The following is a 12999-nucleotide window of genomic DNA, read 5'->3' on the forward strand; positions in this document are numbered from 1 at the left end:
GGGCGCGCGCGGCGAACGTACGGCGGAGCGGGGCGCTCGGCCTCGCCCGCCCCCCGCCCTCCCCTCCCGGCGGCAGCTGGCCAATGGCGGCCCTCCCCGGGCGCTCCCCCTCCCGCCGCGTCTCCCCCTCCCCGCGCCCTCCCCGCCGCCCGGCTGCCTCCGCTCGCAGCCGGGGCTCGCAGGCTTGGCGGAGCGCACGGCCCGCCGAGCGTCAGCCAGCCCGCGCCGGCCCCGCTCTCCCCGGCCCCCGCCGGCGCCTGCACGCCCCGGGCCTCGCCCCTCCGGCGCTTCCCGACGCGGGGCTCCTGGCCCCGAGGACCGCGCGGCTGCGGCCCCCGAACTTCATCTGAAAGGGAAGAGACGATGGACCCCGTGAGTCAGGTAGGGCGGACCTGGGTTGCGGAGGGGGGGGGGGGCGCCCCGCGGTCCGGAGAGGCGCCCCAGCCCCTTCCTCACGCTCTCTCTTTCTCTCTCTCGTCTGGCCCGTCCAAAGCTGGCCTCCGCGGGCACGTTCCGGGCGCTGAAGGAGCCCCTCGCCTTCCTGCGAGCGCTGGAGCTGGTGAGTGCGGGCTGTGTGCGCGGAGGGGGACCGGGCGGCGAGCCGTCAGGTGAGGCGAGGTCCGCAGGGGCGCCCTCAGCTGGCTTCCGCTGCGAGCCCGGGGTTCGGCCCCCGCTCCAAAGACCTCCCCACTCCGCAGGTGCCGTTCCGGGCTGGCGGGGACCGGCTGGAGGGACCCAGCTTGGCCGCGGGAATGTGGACGGGCTTTTGCAGGCGCCCCGAGGTGTCCTCTCGCCTCCCGCTCGCACGCGCGCAGGGGCTGCTGTCGGGAGCTCCCGGGAGATGGAGAGGTGGGAAGGGGAGCCGGTGGAGGTGAGGCTCCGGGCCTCACCTGCACTTCTGCGCGGGGGGGGGGGGGGGGGGGGGTGGTGAAGGCTGGAGAGGAGGGACTCTCTGAAGGCTGGGCCTCCACTTGGCGGAGCTCGAAAGTTGTTCAGCACTGAGGCAGCTCTGCGCCCGGACTGGGATGCTGGAAGCCTGTGGTCAGCCGCCCTGCGGGAGCTCCAGCGAGGCGCTTCCAGGCTGTGAATGCTGTAGGTGGAGACAGCAGGAGTTCTTCCTTCCACGTTATAATTTCTCTACCCCGGCCACTCCTCCAGGGCTCTAATGATTCTTCCCAGGACAACCTACCACCCCCCCTCCCCCGATGCCCCCAGCCTTCTTGGTATAGCTTTCTTCAGCCACTGGGCTCTCCGAAGTTTTGTTACTCTTTGGCTTTGTACCCCTGTTAAAAAAACATTTTGCCAGTCCTCTGGCAACCTGTCTGTTGACAAGCAGGGAGGCACAGAAACAGCTACTCACGGGGCCACAGAGCAGTGTTGGTGTTGTTGGCTGGGATGATGGTTATTCAGAGTGAAATCTGCAGGTCGCACATTCTCTCTTGCTAGGAGCTCTGAGAGGCAAGCGGACCTATCTGGACAGAAAGTTCAAAGCCCGTCATGTAGCATTAATCACAGGCCCTACCACTGACTAGCTGGGAAATTATGTAAGAGCGTGCTCTGTCCTCCCTGATCTTAGCTCCGAGGGCTAGCGTGTGGCTTTGGCTACACAACTGTGGTGCGTTTACACGGATGATCTACAGGGTAATCACGTTTGCCTTGTTTGTGAACCTGCATTAAAATGCAGGAATGTATCAGTTTGACATACATCAAGACAGCATTTGGAAAGCTTGAACTAGCGGTTCTGGATGGCCATTAGAAAACAGTGGCCCTTACAGCCAGGTTAAACAAAGCCAGCAGGGCTCATGGTCTGGGAGGCTTCCGGTCGCTTTCTCAGAATTCTGCCCTCATTCATTCATTCAGACATTCAATAAACATTCCCTGTGGAAAAGCAGGCGTTTTTGATCAAAATCAGAACTCCATTGCCAAGCCATTGTGTCTCAAAACAAGATTCAAAGAGTTGACATCAATTTTCTGGTATCTCTGATTGTCTCACATTGTCTTTTACCTGACACATTAATCTGTATTCTTTTCAGTCCTGTGACAGCATCATTCCATGTCACTACTCACCACACAGCCTCTACCAGTATGTTTCCAAGTACAGTAAACCTGGATGAATTTGTTTAAAATGCAGATTTCTGGACCATCAGTTCACAATATTGGGAAGATGGGTGCCCGGGAATCTGCATTTTAAACAAGCTCCCTAGATAATTCCTATGCACTTTTAAGCTGGAGAACCACTACCCTAAGCTATCCAGGTTTCTTCCAAAACTCAAAAGCACTTTAAGTTTCCCTTCGTCCTCATACCCCAAGCCTGGAAAAAAATGTGTGTCTTTTAACCTCAGCTTAAATATTACCTTCAGGAAGTTGTCTTATATTGCCTCCTTTTCCTTTCCTCTACCCCAAACAGAATGATTCAACCCATTCTTTGGGCTTCCATTACATTTTATTCATGAGAATTTATCACACTGCATTATAGTTGTTTTTTTCTTGATGTGCGTGGTGAGAGAGAGAGAGAGAGGGAGGGAGGGAGGGAGAAGGAGAGAGAAAGGGAGAGGGAAAGGATTAGTAGAACATTTATTACACCTAAAATATTTATAGTCTTTCCTCTCTTTTAGGCCTCTAAGGCTATAAGGTGGAATAGCTTATGCTTGCAGATCAGTTACTACATTCTCTTTGTGGAAGAGAGCCTGAATAAGGGACAAAAACAAACAAAAAAGAAACAAGGGGACAAACCAAAACAAAGCTTAAAAAGTCAGAGAAGTTAGTTGATCTACCTTTTTGAAAATCTTTTTTAATGTTTATTTATTATTGAGAGACAGAAAGAGACAGAGCATGAGCATGGGAGGGGCAGAGAGAGGAGGAGACCCAGAATCTGATGGAGGCTCCAGGCTCTGAGCTGTTAGCACAGAGCCCGATGCGGGGCTCAAACTCACAAACCCAGTGAGATCATGACCTGAGCCGAAATCAGATGCTTAACCAACTGAGCCACCCAGGTGCCCCTTGATCTACCTTTTATAAGTGCTAAGGCGAAGAGGTGAAAGCAGAGAAATAGAAGAAGGTTAGTTACCAAGTTTAACAAAGTGGAGAGAGAAGGAATATCTATGTTACCGTATGCATTAGTAGGAGGAGCCTCTCTGAGCCATCTTTTTCTGTAGGAAATAGTGACAATGAGAGAGCGTGTGATCTCTTAGCAGGAAACTTGTTCTGTTTGTCTCTGTGTTCCCCCCTAGTGCCTTTCAGAGTTCTTGGTAAACAGTTAAGTGATGAGCTAAAGGTGAAAATTGATGATGACAGAGCACTAATAATACCCCAGTTTCTCCTTTTCTATGGAAAGCAGCTTTAAAGTTGGTGCTCCTTAAAATTTTTGAACTATAATCCTTTTGTTTTTCAGTATTTATAAATAAAAGTGTATATAAAGATACATGTTCAAGGATATTGACTGCAACATCATTTGTAGAGGAAAGAGCTGGAAACAGTCCATTCATAGGAAAATCATTAGTGTGTGATTCATATATGTTATGAAATATTATACTGCCATTAAAAAGAATGAGTTAAATTAATATGCATTGACCTTAAGGTCAGTATATGTAATTGTCTTTGATAAAATTGTCAAGTGCAAAAAAAAGGGTTTCATTCTTTTTTTTTTTTTTAATGTTTATTTATTTTTTTGAGAGAGACAGAGACAGAATGCGAGTGGGTTAGGGGCAGAGAGAGAGGGAGACACAGAATCCGAAGCAGGCTCCAGGCTCCGAGCCATCAGCACAGAACCCGACGTGGGGCTCGAACCCACGAGCTGTGAGATCATGACCTGAGCCGAAGTCGGATGCTCAACCGACTGAGCCACCCAGGTGCCCCCAAAAAGGGTTTCATTCTTAATATTTGGCAAAATTAAATTAAACAAGTTTAATTAAGTTCCATTAAATGAAAACAAGTGGCTTTCATTTTTTTAGTCAACAATTTATTCAATCAGATTTCAAAGTAATGCGCAGAGTATAATGCTATTTTTGTAAAAAATAGAAAAGGGGACATATAGTTGTGTGTGAGAGAGAAAGAGAAACAGATTTGTCTGAGCATAGAGAAAAGCATAGATGTGTACCACGGAACCGTTAAAACTGATTTTTTTCCAAAGGGTGTAATTTGAGGTGCAATGGGAAGAGGAGGGGGTGAAGGAAAGCTATGTTATGCAGGAAGAACCACAGGCATGTCACTTGTCTGCAGTTGTGCACAACTGTAATTTTTTAAAATAACTTATATTATGAATGATTTCCTATGGATTGGCCATATGAAGTTGTGTTACTTCTAAAGACATCCACTGATTTTGGATTTATAGCCTTAGGGTGAAACATGCACTTTATGTGCTCTTTGCTTAGGAAAGGCTCATGGATATAGTAGATTTAAAGTTTAAATAATGTGTAAAAGCTAAGCCTTCAGGGGAAAGCTTTAGCCAATTTCAAAGACTTTGAAGCAAAACTTGCAATTCTTAATCTCTACTTAAATGAAGTCAAGGACTTCTCACTATCTTTTGAGTCAAACTCAAAATTCAGGACATAACACTGATCCCAGTGGTCTGTTTCATTTATTCCGTGATGATAGAATAGATCCAACAAATCTCTTAAACTTTGATTTGGAAATGGTAAAAAAAAAAAAAAAAAAAAAAAAAAAAAATTACATTTACCCCATTTCTCAGTCTTACTCTGAAAACTAAGTTAATAGAATCCTGCCTTCCACTGATCACTCTTACTTTGCTACTTCAGTTCTTTGCTAGTTGGACTTTGGTCTTTTTTTTTTTTTTTTTTTAAAGTATCATCAGCACATTCTTTCTTCCCTGTACTATTTACAAAGCTCTGAATATACACCTGTGGATTTATGTGTACTAGAATGTGGCAGACCCCAACACATCTCCATCACCCAGGACCAGAATTAGTGTAGATGTAAGGGCATCAAAAGGACTTCAGCTCCACAAATGATATTCAGCACAGTCTTCCAGCATCATGATGCTGCAAGTCCAGATTCTGTCCCTATAGAAAGTCCTGCTAGGTCAAATTGCCTGATTCCTCTAATCCTTAATCTTTGACATCCATCTCAAACTGTGCTATACCATTTCTGCAACAACCCTGAACTTCACGTTTCCATTCTGCTTTTCCTTTCTGCCTTTCCAAAGGAAGCCAGCCAATCCAGGGATGCAGTGTGTCTGACAGATGAGCCATAGGGGCTACTACTTCATGTAAATGGAGGCACCTGCTTTGCATAAACTTCATCCCTGAATCTAAGTCCTCAAATATGTTTTCCAAACAAACAGAAGACATTCTGTTTACTTGATACTAATAGCATTTATAATCATGATTGGTAGTAACAAAATAAAGCAATAATATAGTTAATAAGATATAATATATAATTAACATAACGTATCACCATTTTGAACACTTAATGAGAAAAGGAACGAGAGCTACCTTTCTCATGCAGGCTTCATGTGAGGCGCTATATTTTAGTGCTTTCAAATGTTTCAGCACATTAAAATCTATATGACTAATATTTCCATTTCACCATGAAGCGCAGGGACTTAACTAACTGATCAAGAACAAAATTGTGGGAAGTGGCAAAGCCAAGATTTGAGCACTCTCACTCCCAAATGTATTCTCTTAAATGCTGCACTTTTCTGCCTTGTTCAGTGTGGCAGGCACCTGCTGTATCTTATCTCTAATCCTCAAAGAAATGTTAAAAGGCAGATACTATCCTATTTGCAGTGTTTATCTCACCCACTAAGATATATTTTTGAAGGCTTTTCTGAAAATGCCAAGGAGGGTTTGCATTTAGAGACGAATATAACAGACATCAGTTGTCTTTTATATTGTTTTATTTTTTATGTTGGTTGTTAATTAACCAAGGTCGAATAGGTTCTAATTAAAAATTAGTATCTCTTCATTTAAAATACATAGAAAATGACTATGATTATAAAGCCAATAACTTAATCTCATTTTGTGGTCCTTTTTTTTTTTTTTTTCTATTTTCTTAAAAAAAATCTGTGTGCATGAGTCAGACAAGTCTTTCTTTTTTTCCTAAGTATAAACACGACAGGGAATTCTAACATGCGAGATATTTAAATTATGAGCAGCAATCTGTCATTGAGGGCCTGATGTAATTTCAAAGCTACATTAATGTGGATTTAATTATAACTTTCTAGCCTCTCAATTAGTGACAAAAATCATGTGTGATTGGAATATGAATCAATAAATACACTTTTCATAAAAGAGCAACTCCCCAGTATGCTAATGGATTCATCACTTAATGCACTTCCAAGTTTATTAAGACCGTTGGTGTTTGGCCCCATAAGTACAGAAAAAAAGAGAAAAATGTTACTTATGGATTTGAATCCTGATTTTATTTTTCACTAGCATGGTGACCTGGGACAATTTATTTAATTTCACTAGACTTTATTTTTCTCATCTCTAAATTGGATTGATAATGGCTCCTACTTCAAAGGGTTGCCATTATGATTAAATGACTTAATGAAAGTAAACCACCTTGCACGGTGCCTGGGCTATAAAAAGCGTTCAACAAATTATGAAGGTGGTGATGATGATGATAATGATGATAATGATTTGGGTGATTCTGGGGATGATGAAAAAGGAGAAAGTAGAAATCCATTGGAAGGTAATTTAGAACGTTATGGAAACCTCTTGCGAGTTAGAATCTTGGCAAAATTCAGAAGTAGAAAATCTGTATTCACCTTGCATGTACCTCTTTAAGCCCCTCTCTCTGTATACCATGCTGTCATGGTTGGGGGTTTTTGTTGTGTTTTCTTTATTTGTTTTTATCATTTCATAAATGATTCTTCAGGAACTTGCCCTTGGAGTATCTGCATTTCAAAGAACATTGCAGCGAGGTCAGTGTGGAACCTGCAGGAAAAGGTCTCTTGAAAGAATTGCAGGCAGTTGGTTCTCCAGAGTTTTTTGTTGAGGTGCAGGGAGAGAATCTTCCTCATTTTTCTTAAATCATAATCCATAGACATTGCTTATGTTTGGAAGAGTTACATGTATCCAAATGAATTCTCCAGTTTGTAGATGAAGGCATTCGTAGGATCAACCGCAGGCAGTTATTAACCACACCCTAATACCCAGCTACACCTGGCACTTGGGAGTCTCCCAGGGTAGGGATCCTGCCTTCATGCTCAAGTAGAGACATTGTTCTTAGTTCTCTCTTCCCCAGAGGATTTACATCTCTTCCTGACCCAGGTAAGGGGAAACAAACAAACAAAAAAGTCCGGTCCCCTGGGTGGCTCAGTTGGTTAGGTGTTTGATTCTCAATTTTGGCTCAGATCATGATTTCACGGTTTGTAAGATCAAGTCGCGCGTGATTCAGCCTCTGGGCTGACAGTGTGGAGCCTACCTGGGATTCTCTCTCTCTCTCTCTCTCTCTCTCTCTCTCTCTCACTCACTCACTCACTTTCTCTCCTTCCCTCTCTCTCCCTCTCCCTACTCTCAAAGTAAATAAACTTCAAAAAGAAAAGAAAAGGTCACGTGTTAATAGAAAAAAAAATAGTCCCTAAGGAATATGTGTAGAAATACATGACTTTCCTTTGAGTCTTCATCTTCTTCAGGCATGTGTTTGACTTTGGCTATATTTGTAACTATTCTTGTTCATTCTATTAACGTATCCTTTCTTTGAGAACCTCAGTTTCCTCACCTGAATACTGGGGTAATACCTTTTGCTTCTCACAGTGTTGCAAATTTTAAGTGAGATCAGGCATGTAAAATACTTTGTAAACTATTAAATGTCCGCTAAAAGTAAAGATAATTGTAATCATCATGATGGTAATGATAAAGAAATACTTTTTTCTAGTCTAAATGACTCTGGGCAGCGCCTGGGTGGCTCAGTCAGTTACGACTTCAGCTCAGGTCACAATCTCGTGGTTCGTGAGTTCGAGTTCCGCATCAGGTCCTCTGCGGACAGCTCAGAGTTGGAGCCTGCTTCAGATTCTGTGTGTCTCTCTCTGCCCCTCCCCAGCTGGCACTATGTCTCTGTCTCTCTCAAAAATAAATAAATGTTAAAAAAAAATTTTTTTTAATGACTCTGGGCAGCATAAGATAACTGACCTAGTGTGAAGGTTGAGGCATAAAGTATGAGCACCTGATCTCTCTCTTTGAGTGGTTGAGTCCTTCCCAACCACCAACCTCTCTCCAGTCTCTCATATTGAAATCCAGTTTCTTGCTCTGTACACATTTCACATTTCTTAGATGTTTTGGTGATGGTTTCTTGCTGATCTGATGGACTTTTGCAAATGTCTCTTCCTCTGCATGGAATACCACCATTCTCTTCTAACCCAGCCCTATTTAGCTGACAAATTCCTCTTGTCCCTTGAGGTGTCAGCTTAGATGTCACTTCTCTTGGGAGGACCTCTCTGAGTAGGCTGGTTCCACTGGAAGAAGTCAGCCTCCTGATGGCTCCCCAAGCACATTCTTTTTTTTTTTTTTTTTTTTAAGTTTGTTTATTTTGAGAGAGAGAGAGGCAAAGAGAGAATCCCAAGGAGGCTTCGCACTGTCAGTGCAGAGCCCGATGTGGGCTCAAACCCATGAACCGTGAGATCATGATCCAAGGCTAAATCAAGAGTTGGACGCTTAACCTACTGAACCACCCAGGTGCCCCATCCCAAGCACATTCTTTAATGGCTTGTTTGCATTTTAGCTTCTCAGGCAGACTAAATGCTCCATGAAGACAAGTTGTCTTGTTCATTACTAGATTCTAAGTGTCTAACACTGTGCTTGACACAGAGTAAGAACAACTCTTACTATGGAGATGTTTACAAATCCCATCAAAACATCAGACGGTAAGTGCTCAGTAAGTATTAGGTGAAGGAAGAGGGGGGAAGAAGAGAGGGAGGAAAGAGAATAAAGACTGAATAAATGAATCCTTGAGAACACATTGGATGTGGTGTAAATTCGCCTTCATGATTTTCATTGTGAGGAGGAATCCTAAGGACTCCTATAGAAATAATTGTTCAGCTGTTACTTTTGGTTGTGGAGCACAGTAACTCACCTAGGCCGAGTCAACTATTAAAAGAAAGACAGGAGTTGTAGACATCCTCACTGTACAATAAAGGAGGTGAACTCTTACAGCAATACAAGTGTGAGGGCAATAACCAAAACACAACAAAAGTGTGAGGAAGGAAGTAGGAGTAGGTCTCATGTCTTGTGTTCAGGACAATGAGGACAACTGCCTTACCAAGAATGTTGCCATTATTGTGTTTTGACCACTGTCCTGCTTCATCTCTTTGTGTTCCCTGTCTCTTCTCATTTACCCCATTCTTTCCCTGATTCTAATCTAATGTCCTAAGAGAAGGGATGTGATCGGTTCAGCTAATAGTTCTTTCAGTGTGGGCACAGCTATCAGCCCCAGGCCATAGCAGGCTATGGATTGGCTGCCCATGGATCAGATGCCCACTGTTGGCTCTGTCACTTACAGCCTGAATGAAATGGATCATGAGACTCAAAACATGTCTCCCTACATTGTTCTTTCAGGGGAAGAGTGGGAGGGATAATTCTTGAAGTCACCGGCACGTTAGGCATAGTAAGAAGTTTACATGTCTAGTGGAAGAATACATCATTTGTTTTATGAGTACACCTTCCATTAAGGTAGTGCTGGCAGTTTTCTCAAGATGTTACGTCTTTGATATCTGGGACCAGCATTCCTGGAATTCTCTATGATGAGATCATTTGGTGGACTCACATTGGTAATGTTATTCGAGGGGGTGTACCTTTGGCTCTTCAGCTCACAGGGCTCCAGAGCTTAGGCCAACTTGTTCATCACCTCTTCTTTAAAGGAAGGATGAGGTCTTGTCTGTGATTAGATAATCCGTTTGTGAAGGAAAATGTATTCCTTCAAACCACATGCACTTCGTTTTTTAATTGAGCTCTGGCGCTTAATGTTAGAATACTACATTAATTACTACGTTAACTAGTTCTTGTGCTTATTCCTGTGGTAGAAAACAGGAACGCACTAATGTGGTTTTTTTGTTTGTTTTTAGTTTAAGATTCTTACCCCACTTAATTTTTTTTTGTCCTGAATATCTACTCATGAAAGAGTCATTGGCTTGCCTGGTGTGATAGGTGCTGTTTGTTTGAGGGAGAGGAGGAGAGAAATTGGTTGACAAGCAAGAATCACCATGAAAAAAGGCAGCATGGTGGGTGAAGGAGCCTGGGCTTTGGCATGTGCCTTACGCTGGAAAACTGGCTCTTCTTCCTAGCCATGGAAAGTGGAGGTGACTGCATAATCTTGCTGTTCTTCAGGGTCTGCAGCCATCGAAGGAGGAATATAAGTGTCACATCTTTTGGTCGCCATAAGGGTTAAGTCAGATAATGTTTGCAAAGCCTTCAGCACAGTGTCTAGTCCATACTAAGTCTTCCTAACTGTAACTAAGGAAGAGATTGTTAAACTTGATGATATGTTACCTATAAATGCACTTAACATTTCTAGCACAGTATAAACATAAAGTTTGCTCAATTTATTATTGCCATATTATCTTTTGTTTCTGTTATTATCTCTCTGTTGTGAGCACATTGATTGTGAGATGATCATAAAATAGATACAAGTAATATGGATACTAATACGTAGAGACAAGCACTTTAATAAGTGCTATGCATGTATTATTTCATTTAATCTCACAATCACCTTTGAAGGACCAAGCAATAATTCCTTTTTACAGATGAAGAATCTGAGGCCTAGAGAGATCAAACTACTTGCCTAAAGTCATACAGCTAGTAAGTGACTAGAGCCAGGATTTGAACCCAGGCAGTTGAATGGCAGACTCCTTCATCTTAATCATTTTTTTCCATCTTAGCTCGCATTAGTAGCGACTACTCATTACCCTTAGGTCTTGAAATTAAATGATTTCTCCAGTGAAAACAGTGGTAACAATATATATCATTCCTTCTTAAAGTCATGTCTTCTCAATCCCAATTCAGGTCCCTTTTCACTATCATGCTACCAGAGCACAAACAAAATTTAAATGTCTCCATAATGACTAGGGATGTCCAAACCCTCTTAGGGACCTTTTTACTCCTCAAAAATATTCCCATTCCCTGATAAAGATTTGCTGATCTTGGGTCTCTTTTCTAACAAAATCTTTTTTTATTTAATTTTTAATGTTTATTTATTTTTGAGACAGAGTGTGAGCAGGGGAGGGGCAGAGAGAGAGACACACACAGAATCCGAAGCAGGCTCCAGGCTCTGAGCTGTCAGTACAGAGCCCTATACGGGGCTTGAACTCAAGAATTGTGAGGTCATGACCTGAGCTGAAGTCGGACACTCAACTGACTGAACCACTCAGGCGCTCCTCTAACATAATCTTTATTCACTGATCTATTGTGTAAAGAAATCATGTTCAGGAATGTGTTGTGAAAACATAATTATGAAAAGTTCCATAGAATTCAGAAAGGATCTGGATATTTAGCAAGATGTGAACACTTAAATTCTTTTTTGGTGCCTTATAAATTACTCAAGCCAAAGGTTACATCGTGGAGGCAGAAGGAGCAAATGAATTTTGTCTTTCCCGTGTGTGTGTGTGTGTGTGTGTGTGTGTGTATGGGCTGCCATTCTTTGGATTTGCTATTTTGAAGGATTTGTGTGCCAAATAAAAAGACATACCCCCTATGGCTTTAACAAGAAGTGCTCACATATCCATCTGGTCTACCATGAGACTGCCTGGCTATGCTTTCATGCCCTTAATTCACCTGATGGTTTTGCCTGCACCTGATAGACAGTTGGCATCCCCCCTGGGCTCCTTCCTGAAGCTGGGATCCAAAAGAACTGAGAAGGCAGAAGGGTTAGATTGAAAGAAAGAGCAATACCAGGAAATTACTAGGTATGAACCCATGAACTGAGTGAAGAATGACAAATCCCGGGAGATATTTAAGCTGGAAAATGGTGTAGCTGGATAAGTAGGGATTATCATGATGACTTAAGAGTGTGCTCACTTAGAGCCACAAGCTTGAGTTTAGTCACAGAACTTGGATGAGTTCATAGGCAAATCAGGTTTGCTGAACTTCCAATTTCTAGGGATTTTACCTACAGCAAAAATATGTTTAAAAGATAAAAATGAATCAATGGCTCAACGTTTAGACAATTCCCTTCATCTCCTTGAGCTATAAAATGAGGATAATATCCATTAACACAGTGCTGTGGAATAAAATGAATTAACATGCATGAAGTTCCTATCAGAGGGCTCAATAAATATTGACTAACCCTGAATCTAGAACACTAGACCTCAGGTGTCCAGGGAATCTTTCCTCTTTGGGCAGTGCCTGATGTGATACCTTAATGTTCTTCTCTGGCTGCAGTTGTTTGAGGAAAGGGGGGAGGCTTACTTGCATGTTTCATAATCCTCTACTAGAATTTATATAAGAACTTCTATTGCCAGAAAAACATTACGAATTCTACTTATGAAACAGTTGAAAGCAAAAGCATGATTATTACATATGAATGTGAAATTTATCTTAAAAGATATGTACTTGTTAAAAAGAATCTGTATGAAATTGTTAGTGGTATTGTAGCTATTTTAGGGGAAGCCACCAAGTTTACCAGCCACAGTAGGTAAATTTGAGGTGTAAATATTATACTTTTTCTCCTTTTAAAATGATTTTAAATTGCAGACTGATTTGTGTGTGTCTTTTCATGTCTGGCTTTATTTGCTACCTTTGCCTCATCTGGTACAGAAAGAATACCTGGGCTTGGGGCGCCTGGGTGGCTCAGTCGGTTGAGCATCCGACTTCGGCTCAGATCATGATCTCGCGGTCTGTGAGTTCGAGCCCTGTGTTGGGCTCTGTGCTAACAGCTCAGAGCCTGGAGCCTGCTTCGGATTCTGTGTCACCCTCTTCTCTCTGCCCCTCCCCTGCTCATGCTCTGTCTCTCTCTCTCTGTAAAAAATAAATAAACATTAAAAAAGAATACCTGGTCTTGACTGTCAGCCCTATGACTGAGAAGCTATGTGACTTTGGACGTATTATT

General features: G+C 42.8%; 1 protein-coding gene across 1 annotated transcript in view; it reads left to right on the plus strand.

Moving 5' to 3' along the window:
* The first annotated feature begins 314 nt into the window (after positions 1–314).
* The window catches only part of SYNPR (synaptoporin), a 314555-nt gene continuing 301870 nt past the window's right edge, over positions 315–12999 (plus strand). The window contains exons 1-2 of the mRNA XM_030307164.1: positions 315–381; positions 494–559. Coding sequence (XP_030163024.1) covers positions 364–381; positions 494–559 — 84 coding nt within the window. The 5' untranslated portion in view covers positions 315–363. The remainder of the gene's footprint in view (positions 382–493; positions 560–12999) is intronic.

This window comes from Lynx canadensis, chromosome A2 (assembly GCF_007474595.2).
Source record: "Lynx canadensis isolate LIC74 chromosome A2, mLynCan4.pri.v2, whole genome shotgun sequence".
Lineage (NCBI taxonomy): Eukaryota > Metazoa > Chordata > Mammalia > Carnivora > Felidae > Lynx > Lynx canadensis.